The 14408-nt window shown below is 38.3% G+C and overlaps 1 protein-coding gene across 2 annotated transcripts in view; it reads left to right on the top strand.

Annotated features, from left to right (window-relative positions):
• Window positions 1–5188, top strand: part of SF3B1 (splicing factor 3b subunit 1) — a 52616-nt gene extending 47428 nt beyond the window's left edge. For both annotated transcript variants that reach the window (XM_045806383.2, XM_045806385.2), the window contains 4 exons: window positions 281–412; window positions 2191–2463; window positions 4185–4401; window positions 4706–5188. In XM_045806383.2, coding sequence (XP_045662339.1) covers window positions 281–412; window positions 2191–2463; window positions 4185–4401; window positions 4706–4864 — 781 coding nt within the window. In that variant the 3' untranslated portion in view covers window positions 4865–5188. The remainder of the gene's footprint in view (window positions 1–280; window positions 413–2190; window positions 2464–4184; window positions 4402–4705) is intronic.
• The last annotated feature ends 9220 nt before the right edge of the window (window positions 5189–14408 follow it).

Here is a 14408-nt window from a genome sequence, read left to right as displayed (position 1 = left end):
GGCTTTCACATTTAGGCACTTTTTATTTACTGCAAATTTGCTTAGTGTTGCTAATATAAGTATATGTGGTAAGACTATCCAGTGAAATTTTCAGTGAAATTTCATTTTAGATGGTAATGAGAGGTGGCAGTAAAGTTTTAAGATTAAACCATCCTTTCTGAGGAGTAATATTTTTATTTACGCTTAAACTGAGTAGGTGATCATGTTTTGAGAATTGAATTTGCAAGTTTACCTTCTAAAATCTCTTGTCACCAAAAAAACCCCTTTTTTCTTAAATTAGGGGAGCTGAATATGTGTCTGCGAGAGAATGGATGAGGATTTGCTTTGAGCTTTTGGAACTCTTAAAAGCTCACAAAAAAGCTATTCGTAGAGCCACAGTCAACACATTTGGCTACATTGCAAAGGCCATTGGGTGAGTATTACTTACTTTTATATATGTATTTTTAACTTTGTAATAAACCTGTTGTGTTGGAAAAGCTTCTATTTCTGTAGTAATAATCTCTAAAAGCATGGTGTAATACAGTTGAGAAAGCACATCATTTAACAACTGACCTTCAGTTTTTGAGATGTTTTCTTAAATTTCAAATTGAATTAAAAGAGTTCTAGGTGTTTTTTTTTTTTTTTAATTAAAGATTTATTTATTTTTAGAGCAAAAGGGCAGTGGGGAGGGATAGAGGGAAAGGGAGAGTCCTATGCGAACTCCATGCTGAGTGTGGAACCGGCTGTGGGGCTCGATCTCATGACCCTGAGATCATGACATGAGCCAAACGCAAGAGTCAGAAGCTTAACTGACTGAGCCACCCAGGCGCCCTCTAGGTGGAGGGTTTTAAAATTTAATCACACCTCAGATATTTCAGAGAGGAAAAGAGTGTACTGTCTTTAGAATAATTTCAAATTTTTGTTGGTCTTTTTCAGGATATTGTTTAAAATGTTATGGCTAGTTCTTAATAAAACAATCAGCATAATTTAAGTCTCATGTGAATGCTTTGTGTGGTGTGTGTGTGTGTGTGTGTGTGTGTGTGTGTGTGTGTGTGTGTTGTGTTTTAAAGATTATATTTATTTTGAGAAGGAGAGTGAGCCAGCATGAGCAGTAAGAGGGGCAGAGGGAGGAGAAACAGAGCAAGGAGCCTGACATGGGTCTCGATCCCAGGACCCTGAGACCATGACCCAGGCCAAAGGCAGACACTTATCTGAGTAAGCCACCCAGGCACCTCAGTGCTTTGTGTTTTAAAAATACTTTTCTAAAATGACTTCACAAACAACTGAAATTGTAACTATTAGATAGTCTTTGTATTTGCTTCTACTTCGTCAGAACTAAACTAGGAGAAATAGTCATTTTAGAAAATGAGATACCATGTATACCATGTGGTTTAGTAACAGAAAATATTTTCAAGCAATAAAACATAATAAAAGTCTGATTAATTAGATGGAGTCTTCTCACCCTCTTTTTGGTAGCAGTAATAATTTATTTCAGTGGTGATACATTCAAGATATTGCAATGAATAGCTTTTGTGCTTTTTTTTTCTTTTTTTTAAGCTCCTGTGTCTTTCTAAGTTTGTGGTAAAATAAATGCTTGAAGAAGTATAGATGTAATAAAGGTATGTGGGAGGGAAGATAAGGAAAGTAGATGTTCTGTGTTGGGGCATGAGAGACCACAGTTTGGATACTGCCTAGCTCTAGTGGCCATGTTTTGACCACTCTAGATTAATTATTCATTCTAAACATTTAATTAAACTTCTTTATATTAGGAAGTTTACTAAGGACTAAAAATTACATTTGAAAATGAATCCATTGAATTTTTTTCTTCAAAAGATATTTATTAAAAAAAAAACATATATTTTTTGGTGGTCAGCAAATCAAGGTTTATTGAGCGATAGCAAAGTGATAGTACAAAGCTCCCAAGGGAGGCAGGGGACCTCAGAGGGTTGCCCCTTCAAAAGATATTTTAATTTAAATGGAAGTTATTGGGCGCTTGGGTGGCTCAGTGGTTTAAGTGTCTGCCTTCAGCCCAGGTCATGATCTCAGGGTCCTGCCAATGCCAAATGACTTTAAAGCATTATATTTTATCATAAAATTATGAAGTTTCCAGTATTTACGATAAAGTTTTATTCCTTTGCACTTTTTTCTTTTCTTTCCAAAAGAAATTTGACTTACAATCTGACAATTTGCTGACACATTGCTTTTTTCCAGCCCTCATGATGTATTGGCTACACTTTTAAACAACCTCAAGGTTCAGGAAAGGCAGAACAGAGTTTGTACCACTGTAGCGATAGCTATTGTTGCGGAAACGTGTTCACCCTTCACAGTACTGCCTGCCTTAATGAATGAATACAGAGTTCCTGAGCTGAATGTTCAAAATGGAGTGTTAAAATCACTTTCCTTCTTGTTTGAATATATTGGTGAAATGGGAAAGGACTACATTTATGCTGTAACACCATTACTTGAAGATGCTTTAATGGATAGGTAAGTGACCTGAATTAAATGCAAGAAAATAGTTATGATTCTTCCTATATTTTAGAACTTATTGGAATAATTATTATATGATCTGTTTGTTAAGATGTGGTTAAAGAATACTGGCCTGGATTTTTATGAAACTGAACATGACTGTTCTCTTCAAATAATATAAATGCTATTATAGTGGTTCCCCACATTTTTTCTTCCAAGTGCCCCCTCCCCTTTTTAGTCCCCCTTTCATATCTTTACAGCAAATACATTTTGAAAAACAGTAATTGATAAACTTTTGTTTTAAAAATTAAAGTCAAATATAGAGGAAGTGATAAGCATGAGCTTAGTGATGTGGCAGAGAGACCTGATCTTTTTAGGTTTATGTTACTGGTTGTGAAGCAGAGATTTCCATTAGGCTTTTGAACTTCTGAACATAGCCACAGTATTCCCATTTCAGGCCCCAGTTGTGCAGACAGTGTCCATTGATACAGTACTGCTTGAGTTTGACAGATTCCTGATGCCTTTAATTGTCTAGACTAACATACAGCTTTAACACAAAAGTAACTGAAGAATGTAAAGGAAGGGTCAAAGTCAGGGAGTGGAAATGACTGTTTTGGCTCTTTATTTTTTAGGAAAGATAAGGTATTCAAGTTTAGAGTGAGTTCAGTTACTTTTGTGTACAGATTAAAGTTACTCATTCATGACCTTCCAAAAGGGAGACCTAACAGGACTCAGCAAGTTACCACAAGTTGTATAAATGCAAGACAGAGACAGAATAAGAACCGTGCTCTGTAAAAGCCTGGACATCTGGGGCCCAGTAAACTAGAAGCAGATTGCTCATATTCCTCAGTGAGGTGTGCCTGAGCATCATAGTGCGGCCTTTGAAGTATGTGACTTGACATTAGAAGTTATATTCTGTGTACTATTAAGTTGAGGTGCAACTCACTGAAAATTATTAAATGAGAAAAAACAATACTTTATTTGGGACATTTATTAATGAAGAATACTGCTTTGCTGTGAGGTCTAATAGATGAAGCATTATTATAGAGATAATAAGAAACAAAGATACTAGTAAGTTCATTGTGTTTTCTTAATACCTTTAAGGTGTTTACTTCCTTTGAAGTCAGAGAGGGAACTTGTTCTTGATATCCACTACAACTTGTTATCTGATGTTTGTACTCAGTTGAGTAATTGTAGAATAAATAATTCAATGATTTGTCGTAAACATAAATGTAGTTAACGTGGGTGATGATAGAATTCTTACTCTGTAGGTTTGAAAAAATTTTTGGTCCTTCTCCCCAAATTGCATTTTTGAGTGAATTTTAAAATTTATAAGGGAAAGTATTTCATTTTAGTTATCTCTTACATACCAGTATTGAATTACTTTTAAATCTGTCAAGTTTATAAAACTTAAAATGAGTTATTAGTGTTATTCATACCGAAGAGTCATTTATCCCGTCTTTAGTAGAATACTAAAATGTACGCTGCACATGGCGCTCTTGCTCTTACTCCTTTCAAAGGTTAATTAGGAAATACGGTTTATTTTTGAACCACACTGAGGTTTGAATCATTAAATGTTCCCAAGTAGAATGGTGTCATTCTAAAGGTATTCTATATCCGATACATAAGGTATGAGATGACTGCGTTGAATTTGTAATTTAATTTCTAATTCAGACAGGCAAATAGTTGTAAAACTAAGACTATCTTAACAAAGAGCTTTTTTCCCTACCCTGTTACAGGGACCTTGTGCACAGGCAGACGGCTAGTGCGGTGGTGCAGCACATGTCACTTGGGGTTTATGGATTTGGTTGTGAAGATTCACTGAATCACTTGTTAAACTATGTGTGGCCCAATGTGTTTGAGACATCTCCCCATGTAATTCAGGCAGTTATGGGAGCCCTGGAGGGCCTGAGAGTTGCTATTGGACCATGTAGAATGTTGCAGTATTGTTTACAGGTAAGGTTAAGATTTTTAAAGGCTTACTCAGTGAAAAAAATAATTTAGTTGAATTAAGTCACTATTCCTAATTATCACTAGGATGTTTTGTATCATATGGGAGGACATTTGTCGGGGGAGGAGCAATTACATTTTGTCTTTGCTTGTTCCAGTTTTGTGCATTTGTCAGGTTTTTTTTTTTTTTCCTCCTCCTCTTAAAGGGACATGTTTGGAATCCTATCTTTGTAGCTTTTTTTGGTTAGTTGTGCTAAGGTTATGTATGTTATTGAAAATTGAAATAATATATAACTTTTAATTATTCTAGGGTTTGTTTCACCCGGCCCGGAAAGTCAGAGACGTGTATTGGAAAATTTACAACTCCATCTACATTGGTTCACAGGATGCTCTCATAGCACATTACCCAAGAATCTACAATGATGATAAGAACACCTATATTCGTTACGAACTTGACTATATCTTATAACTTTGTTTATTTTGTGTTTAATGCACAGCTGTTTCACCTCTTAAACTTGCTTCGATTTGGTGATGTAAACTTTTAAACATTGCAGATCAGGTAGAACTGGTCATAGAGGAAGAGCTAGAAATCAGTAGCATGATTTTTAAATAACCCGTCTTTGTTTTTGATGTTAAACAGTAAATGCCAGTAGTGACCAAGAACACAGTGATTACACACACTATACTGGAAGGATTTCATTTTTAATTCATCTTTATGAAAATTTAGAATTCATTCCTTGTGTTTAAAGGGAATGTTTAATTGAGAAATAAACGTTTGTGTACAAAATGCTAACTTGTGTGTGTTTTTTGAACATGACTTGTAAAATGCGGAACTTTGATAAAGTATTGGTTTGTGTAGAATAAGTGGCTTAATTTTATTTTCTGTTACCTGGTTTATAGAAAGTAGTTAGCAGAATATAAACTATATAAAAGTGATGGCATCTTTGTCAAATTCCATTGTTCTGTTGATATTGGCATCAAGAAGAGTAGCTTTGGGGGTGTTCACCTCAAACTAGCACAACCGTTCCATCACCATAGAAAATATAGCACCTTTGCTAACCTGTCTTGCATAATACTATTTTGCACTTACATAGCGCCTTTCATCTCTTGATTTCTCAAAATGCTTTATGAACATGTTTAAGAGAAGTGATTCAAGTCCTGTCTAACTCTTGAGTCTGTGGTTAGAAGGTGGGGAAGGTATCTTTACTTCAAAATTGCTTTCTACCTAAGTATTTATTGCTAATACAAGAAGACAATCTTTGGGCTCTTTCCCATGTCATAAGCCACTACTCAACGCTGTATTCAGTAAATACTTGTTGAACACCTACTGTATACCAGTCACTGTGCTTAGTGTAGGGGATACAAAGGTGCTTTTGACCTGCCCCTTGCCCTTAAGAAATGCAGTATAATGGAAAAGGGGAGACACGTCTAGTTGCGTATTACTTACGTACTGTGATATACAATGGCAGCGGCTAAAACGTCTTGGTTTGCTTAAATTGATCTATAGGTGTCAAGCATAAATTGAAACCATTTAATTCTAGAGGAACTAAGCGCTGAAGCAGTACTTACTATTTTTTGGCAACGACTTTAAATATATTTTCAACTTTTCCTAATTTCCTGACCAAAAATTTCTTCATTTTAGTCCTTTTACTCCCCGTAGCAGTTTTGTCTCCTTCGGTTAGTACTTCGGTGAACTCTAATGGGAAATGAGATTCTGCGGCAGGTCAGCATGGGATGGCTCTGCCATTCTAAGTAAAACTGTTCCACTGGGACGAGGAGGTTTGTTCCTCCAACTCTTAACACTTAGGGCCTCCTGTTTTGGAGGCTTCCATGAGAGTTTGTAATTGGCCAACTTTTACAAAATTAATACTGAGCATTAGCTGACTCTTCAGGCAGAATTTATAACTCCGTATTGTTCCTTGTGTAACATAACTTTGTGACAACATGTCAGTGTGTACTAAAACAAATTGCCCAGATCATCTTTTTATTCTTGAAGTTTTTCTAATAGTAACCCGCATGTAACTTTACATCTTGCTGTTCCCCGAAGTTAATGTCAAATGACCTTCAGTAATTTCTAATCATGAGAATCGAAGAAAACGATTAGGTTTCAAAGCCAAAATTTGGTTTTAAATCAGTCTTGGAAAAATTTAGTTGTATTTTCCCTTCAAGTACTTGGGTAACTTCAGTTTGCTTGGGCCCTGGCTATTTATGGAAAATATATCTGCTTTGTAGTGGCAATATGGAACAAAGGAGACCTCCTTATGTGACTTTTACTGATGCAAATAATTTGAAGACAGGTGAGGGAAGTGCGGCTATGACCTTAAAGGATGGGACCAAATAGAGGCTCATAGACGTTTGGATAATTTTATATGCTTATTACTGAATAAGAAAAGCATTTTGTGACATACCCATGTGAAAGACGCTATGTGAAGTTTTAACTATCAGAAGACGTTTTCTTTCGCACTTTCTTTTGGTGTTTCTTAAAGCCAAACTTAAGCAGGAAGAAAATGTTCTGAAGGGGTGACAGTGGGTGGGTTTTTCTGTGGGCTTTTGTTGGTTTTTCTGTGGGCCCTCTAATGGAATTGATCTCTTTGGCTGTTCAATTTTTTCATATTGTATTTTTAAAATTTGTTGTACGGTGCCCTGTGAGCATCAAGTACCACCAGATGAATAAAACTTATTATATCTAAAGTCTTAGACCAGTTTTTAATCTTAGTTGACTCTATTGTTCTTGCACTACACTGTTGTGGTTGTGCCATTTAAATAATACTGAGTTCTTTGGGTTTGCCAGATAAGGGAACTTAATATTTGAAAAACCAAAAAACTTCTTTAAATAAGAAAGCAACTGGAAAAGGCAGTTGCAGCCATATAGATTTAATTGTTTGGTTCTTTGGTTTCTAGTGCCCCTTAAATCCCATAGGTTAAAGGAAACAAACCACAGCTATTACAGGGTTTTTCAACCTTGGCATTACTAATATTTTGGGTTAGATAACCTTTTTGTTGCGGGGGGCGCTGTCTTGGGACATTGTAAGGTGTTGAGCAGCATCTGTGACCTCAACGCACTAGATGCCAGTAGCGCCCACCCCAGTTACGACAACTAAAAATGCCTCTAGATTGTGCCTTGTCCTTTGGAAGGTATAGTTTCCCTAGGTTGATAACCATTGAGACTTGTTTAGACAGGGCTCATGTCTGAAAATTAAAGCATGGTGTATAAAGCGTTTCATTTTAGTCAGTGTTTGCCTAGGAAGTAACTAGAAATACTATTTCGCAAATACTTAAACACCTACCTTGGATGAAGTGCCACATCAGTCTTGGGGAAGGCAAGCTGAAAGCATGTAAGATGCTGACTGACATCTCTGGTCCTCAGAGAATCTTGTGGCCCAGTTGGAGGCAAGTGTGTAGTGCAGGGACAGGAGTGTCAGAGGCTCAGTGTTCTACCTGGAATGCAGTTGTTCAAGGTCCTGGTTGTCACCTGTGGGAGGAAGAGGGCGGGCAGGGCACAGAGACCTCCCCCCACCTTTTAAAAAATGTGGATAGAAAGCCATAGAATTTAAGGTGAACTGATAGAGGATTAAGATTTGCAAGGAAGTCAAGGTTTATAGGCAGGAGGGAGTAAGTAAACTAGAGAGTACAGGTCATTTCTAGCATTCATGCTAGAAAAACTAAGTTTCAAAAATTTACTCTTTATTATTTTACAATCTAAAAAGACAAAGGACATGCTTGTATATCATATTGGACACAGACTTTTTAGAAAATGGCCTAATACATTTTTTTTGGAAGGAGATTTGTAACAAGTTAGTGAACAAGAAGCTCTGGAGAAGATTTAGACTGAAGTCATATCCTGGGATATGTTTCTCCTGGGAAGAAACTCGCAAATAGGAAAAATTGTTAATTGTTCCTATGTCTAACTATACCCTAAACTTTAAATTTTTTTCAAATATTGAAAAAAGTTGGAGGAATAGTATGATGAGCACCTGTATATGTATCCTCCACCTAAATTTAGCAATTAAAATTTTGCTAAATTGTTCTCTGTATTTTGTTTTAAATGGTGTATTTTATGAAAGTTTTCTATCAGTATTACTGTAGAGAAGTTTGAGACTATATGAAATAGAGGCTGGGGAGCAAGAGAAAGCAGGTAACTGCTTGAATGAGTTTCTTGTGAGATGGAAAGAGGTGGAAGTCAGGACACAGATGGATTTTCTTGGACAGGAAGAGAAATCTTTCCCTGAATTCGTAGGAAGTCAGTGTGGTGGGATGTAGGCATGAAAAGTTGCCCATGGTGTCTCAGCGAGTAGCAAAATAGAAAAACAGTTTCACTGCTACTTCAGAAACAAGTAGACATAAATGAGGAAAATCAAACTTGTGCAAAAAATTCAAAATGTTTAAAACCTGGCGAAGTTTAATAACTGGTGTCCATAGTGTGTGCATGTATAATGTGTGATATGCACCTGCATACTCTGCGTAGATTTGATCACCATAGCAGAATGTAATTTACACATTGGGGAAGAAAATTGCTTAGCACCAACAGGATCACCAAGGAAGAACTAACTGTTCATGTGCCAGATATCTAGGGCATTGCGACTCAAAAGTGTGGGCTGGAGATCAGCAGCATGGGTGACCCTTGGGAGTTTTTGAGAAATAGACTCTTAGGTGTCACCCCAGACCCACTGCATGAGCATCTACATTTTAATAAGCTCCTCAGGTGACTTATAGGGTGCATTAAAGTTTGAGAAGTAGTCGTCTAGGGCACCACTCCATTCCCAATGTGATAAGGTAACTTCTGTGGTTAAGAGGGATGGAAGTGTCTATGGAGGTATGGAAGTAAGTGGGCCTAATGACATGCAAGAGGTAGTCAGAACACCCCTGGGATGGTACTTCAGTGAAACCTAGGTGAAATCAGAAAGGAGGGAACCAAAGGAGACATTTGTTTTTGTATAAAATCAATTGCTTTTTCCAATAAGGCTGGGCTATGGACTGAATGCTTGTGTCCCCCAAAACTTGTATATTGAAACTAATCCCTAATGTGATGGTATTAGGAGATGGAGCCTTTGGGAAGTGATTGGGTCCTGGGGATGGAGTCCTTGTGAGTGGGATTAGTGCCCTTATAAAAAGAGGTATAAGAGCTGACCGTTTCTCTCTACTGTCTGCCTTGTCAGGAAAAGATGGCCACCTGTAAACCAGGAAGCAGGTGGGCCCACCTTCAGCAGACACTGGATCTCGCTGGCACCTTGATCTGGGACATCTCAACCTTCAAAACTGTGAGGAATGAATGTTGTTTAAGTTACCCAGTCTATGGTGTCTGTTGTATTCTGCTATGGCAACCTGAACTAAGGCTGGTTAGGTCAATGCAGTTAGTAAAACTCCCAGATGTATATCCACATTGCCTCTCCTCCTCCAAACTAGTTGACATTGGTTGGAGGAGAACTGTGTACTGAAAAGATAGAGGCTTGTTCTCTAGAGGCCAGTGTGAGCTAGCCTGGGGCCAGAGCCACAGCCTATTAAAAATCCTCCCCCTGCCTTTACCATGTCCCAAGGCAAGAGAACCTGGAGTCAACATAAGATAGGCTTACCTGTAAGTTTGTTTAGAGTTTATCATATCCCGGTTATGAATCCAAGTCCTGGATTCATAACCTGGATATTACACTTAGTGACTCTGCGACCTTGGGCAAGTCATTTGACCTCTGTCTGCTTCGGTTTCCTAATTTGTAGAATGGGGATAATAGTACCTAATTCAGTAAGTGGTGTTCTTTGTGAAGATTAACTGAGATAATGCTCCTGAGGTAAAATGCCTAAGTAAGCATAGTGCTTAGCAAATGTTGATGTTACAGTTTATTATTGTTATCATGAGGAAAGCTCTCTTGTCATTGCTGAAATTAGAGGGGATAAAGATTGGTAGGTGGCTTGAGAAGTAGTAGTTTGGAAATAACTCTTGAGGGAATAAGAGAAGGAACTCATCAGGGACCTTTAAGATGTCCCAAGGGAGGGGTGCCTGGGTGGCTCAGTCAGTTAAGCGTCTGCCTTCGGCCCAGGTCATAATCCCAGGGACCTGGGAAAGAGCCCCACGGCAGGCTCCCTGCTCGGCAGGGAGTCTGCTTCTCCTTCTCTCTCTGCCCCTCTCCCCAACTCGTTCTTTCTCTCTCTCTCAAATAAATACAAAAAATATTTTTTAAAAATAGATGTCCCAAGGGATTGCAGGATATTCTTTTGTATTGTTCAACAGCCCAGGTAGATGGAGAACGTGTTCAGTTGGGTTAATCAGCAGGTATAGGAAGTGAGAGGATTAGGGGATTGACGTGAGTGCAGTCAAATTCTTGAAAGTACAGATTTGCTGTTCAAATCTTTAGATCATTTTAGAAAGAACTGGTGTCACTCAGCGGTTAGAAGAACACTCTTCAAATTTTATTTCTCTGGAGATACTGCATGATTCTGCTTCAAATACTTTAATGTGATATGCAGTCCAACACATTTTTTGTTTTCTTAAGGGCATTTTTACATTTTCATTGCATTGAATAATCTTGAACAAATGACCTATTTGGCTTTTGAGTTGATGAAATCATACCTTTAAGGGGACTTGAGACATGTATTCTCAAATGTGTAAACAGCGTATCTACAACCTAAGTCACAAGGACTTCATTAGGTCATTCGTTTATTTGCCATTTATTTATTTACTAAGTGCCAACTATTACTAGGCTAGCTGCTGTAAGTACAGTTGAAAAAGTCTTTCCCTGAAAGATAGAGAAAATATTGAAGGAACAGTGATAGAGGAGATAATACCAAAACAAAGCTGCAGGTCAAGTTCTCGGTGAGTTCAGAGGACAGTGCTTCCTTCCCGTCAGAGAAGGAGAGAGAGTGTGTTTAGGAGGGAGCTTGAGGAAGAAGGCACACTTGAACTTAATTTTTGAGGGAAAAGTCAGAATTGCCCATATGGTGTTGCAAGGGAAGGATAAAGAACTTTAACAAAGTAGCAGAAGCTTGGGTTGTGTCTAAGAAAGTGTGGGCGGGTGGGCAGCCCTAGTGATAATAAATAGTGGAAGATCGCATATAACCCCAGGAAGTTAGGTCCAAGCATGTGGTGTATCTGTTCGTATCTGAATCTCCACCACCAAGAGTTCTTTCCTTATTAGGTACCCAATACATCTTTACTGAACAAATGAATGAATGAGATATATATTGGCTTCAGTTTATGGAAATCTTCCAAGGCCATTTTTTAAACTTTATAGGCAATGAGTAACCACTAACAATTCAGCATTCATTTATTCAACAGATATTTATTGAAGGTTTTAAAGGGAAATGGTGTAAATTGAATCATGTTACAGGGAGATTAATATCCCTAGGTTCATTGCCTTGATCCAGAGCATAGATTCACACAAAGAGTTTATCCAGCAAGTGTTCTCAGAGCAAAATTAGTTTAAAAAGACACTCAGACTGATTAAATCATGACCCCCACCAACACCCTTCTGTGACACTGTGGCCCTTTGTTGGTCATTGCCTCAACTATAACCCACTACTGCAGGATATAGGCCAATTGTGGAAGGAATTGATGTTTTGGTGTTCTTCAAATTACTTGCTTGTTTGTTTCTTTCCCTAAAAATCTAACATTTGGGGGGTCTGGAGGGTGTTAGAAAAATGATTTTTTATATCACAAAGGGAACTCATTTAAATAGCGAACCTTCCAAAGATCATGGCTAATTTGACTTGCAGACTGCGGGGCTTCCTGGACATTTTCCACATGAAGAGTGGGGATGGATGTACCGTCAGTGTTGTTTGTGGAGTTGTTCATGGAGCATGGCACTACAGCTCTCTGGCCAGCTGCCCCAGGAGAGCACATAGACATGTTGTGACAAGGTAAGGAAACAGAAGCAGTTAATGCTCTGCAAATTTTAGTGACATTTCTCTGTCTCCACTCAAAATTATATATGGATCCTACTTTTAGTATTTCTCGTAGAGGAAAAGAAATCCTCTTTTTGCTCTAATAAGAAAATGATGTTTGTAGTTAGATGCTGACGTTGTCATTCATCTCTGTCCAAGAAAGGCTATTAAAGGGGGTCAAGCTGTCTAGTCCCTTTGATGCAGTTACTGAGCTCAGTCCTTGGAGGTTTATCATAGCATACCTGGGGTCCATCTCTCCCTTCAAGGTTTCAGATGATTTGGATTTCTAGAGGGAAAAAAAATGGCCTGAAAAGGGTCGGATGCTAGTTGATTATTACCTGACATTATCTTGGGTAAAAAATAAAAGGGGATGAAAAAAAAAAACCCTCTTTGAATGCAGTGCTGTTCTCTTATGTGCTGAAATTTTTGTCTTGCTAGTTTTAACAAGAACCACTTAATTAACTGGGGCCTAGCAGAGAAAAGAGAATCATTCCTGATTTTGACAAGATCCTAAAACAGTGAGGTAAGGGCAAATAAAGAATGTTGTCATGATTAGAACCTTGGTGTTCAAGAGAAAAATTATGAAATCTACATTCATTCAATGAGCAATTTAGCAGCATGCCTTACATTTGACTATTGCTCTATAATTTCCAAAACACGTATCTATTTGCTTGTTTGTTCCTCACAACAAATGTATGAGGTAGACATTTATTATGCCCATTGTACACAGGAGACAATTAAGACTCGGTGAGGTGACGTGGCAGTGCCATCATTTGAACCATGGCTGGTCTGACTCCAAGCTGATAGATGCTCTTTCCACTGATGCATCTGGTCAGTGTTATTTTAAACTATTTTAACTATTGAAAGTAGTTTTGATCCTGTTGTTCTGGGCTAATGAGAAATATGTCTTTTTTTTTTTTTTTTTGAGGGGTGTTATGTTCTTACAAAATCCTTAAGACTGATAAAGTCAAAGAAGTCACCAGAAGACCAGGATAATGGAAAACCTTATTATAGTGGTTAGAAATAAATGCATATTTAATGTTTGATAGAGAGTGAACTAAAAGGAAAGAAAAAAAAATAATGGAAAACTTTTGCCAAAAGGCTGTTCAAAGGGAAAACATGATTTATTGAAAGATGAAGCACGACATGGAAGTGAGATAAATAATGGAAACCTGTAAATGATTAATGCCTAGGTGCATGTGTATTCTGACAAAGACAAAACTGCTTTCGTGAGGTGAAGCAATATGCCCAGCACTGAGGGAAAATAGGGGACATGAGCACTAAGTTTTAAGTGTCTCCCATAGGTAGAGTTTTCAAATACCATGGATGATCACTGGGTTTCTTTTCCCTTGGTATTTCTTTCTAGTTTCTTGTGAAGAGTAGATTTGATGATGTGCAAATCTTTATTGACGATTTGATGGCTCCTGCTCCCCATTCAGGTCTTAAGTTAGCTAGCACAATATTTTACTTTTTGTGGATGTAAATGGAATGCTTGCAGAACACAGGGCAACTGCTGGCACCTTACTGGGTTTTTCTGAGCAAATGACCACCTCAGGAATTCCTTTTGCTCTCCTTTGTCTTGACAACTCTGAGGCGATGAGATGAAGTGGCCCCCAGGCCAGCAGCCGTCAGGCAGAGGAGTGGCAGCTGGGCTGCTGGGAGTAAGCTCACCACATAATTCAGTTCCCCTCTTGCCTTGCCACTCTCTTCTGGGCCTCCCTTCCCTGGCACAGACAGTTGCTGCTATCTGGTAAAGCCCTTCACTTCTTTCTCTGTTTGGCTGGCTCCTGCTCTGTCTTTGGGAATGGGCTCCTTTCACTTCATTTGGAACCCACTGGTTAAGGTGTTGCTCTGATAATACTCTCCCAGCACCTGGTACCCACACGCCTCTTCTCCCTCTGTGTTGAAGTTGCCCATTTGCTCATGTGTCTTCCCAAGTGGTCTGTGAAAGGCGTGAGCCCATGGATGAGGGTCCAACACCTGTCTGCTGCTGGGTGCATATATGCCCAGGGACTCAGTGACAGCCCTCTTGAGGTATTTCAGACGGTTGTACAAGAACTTCTAGGCAGTAAAGCAAGCAGGCACGTTTCTAAGCAAATAATTCTTTGGTATTAATTGACAAGATGTGGAAATAACCCATGTCA

This window comes from Ursus americanus, chromosome 1 (genome assembly GCF_024610735.1).
Source record: "Ursus americanus isolate L20-20 chromosome 1, mUrsAme1.1.p, whole genome shotgun sequence".
Lineage (NCBI taxonomy): Eukaryota > Metazoa > Chordata > Mammalia > Carnivora > Ursidae > Ursus > Ursus americanus.
The sequence above is the reverse complement of the archived record's forward strand: the minus strand, read 5'-3'. Positions and strand labels throughout refer to the sequence as shown.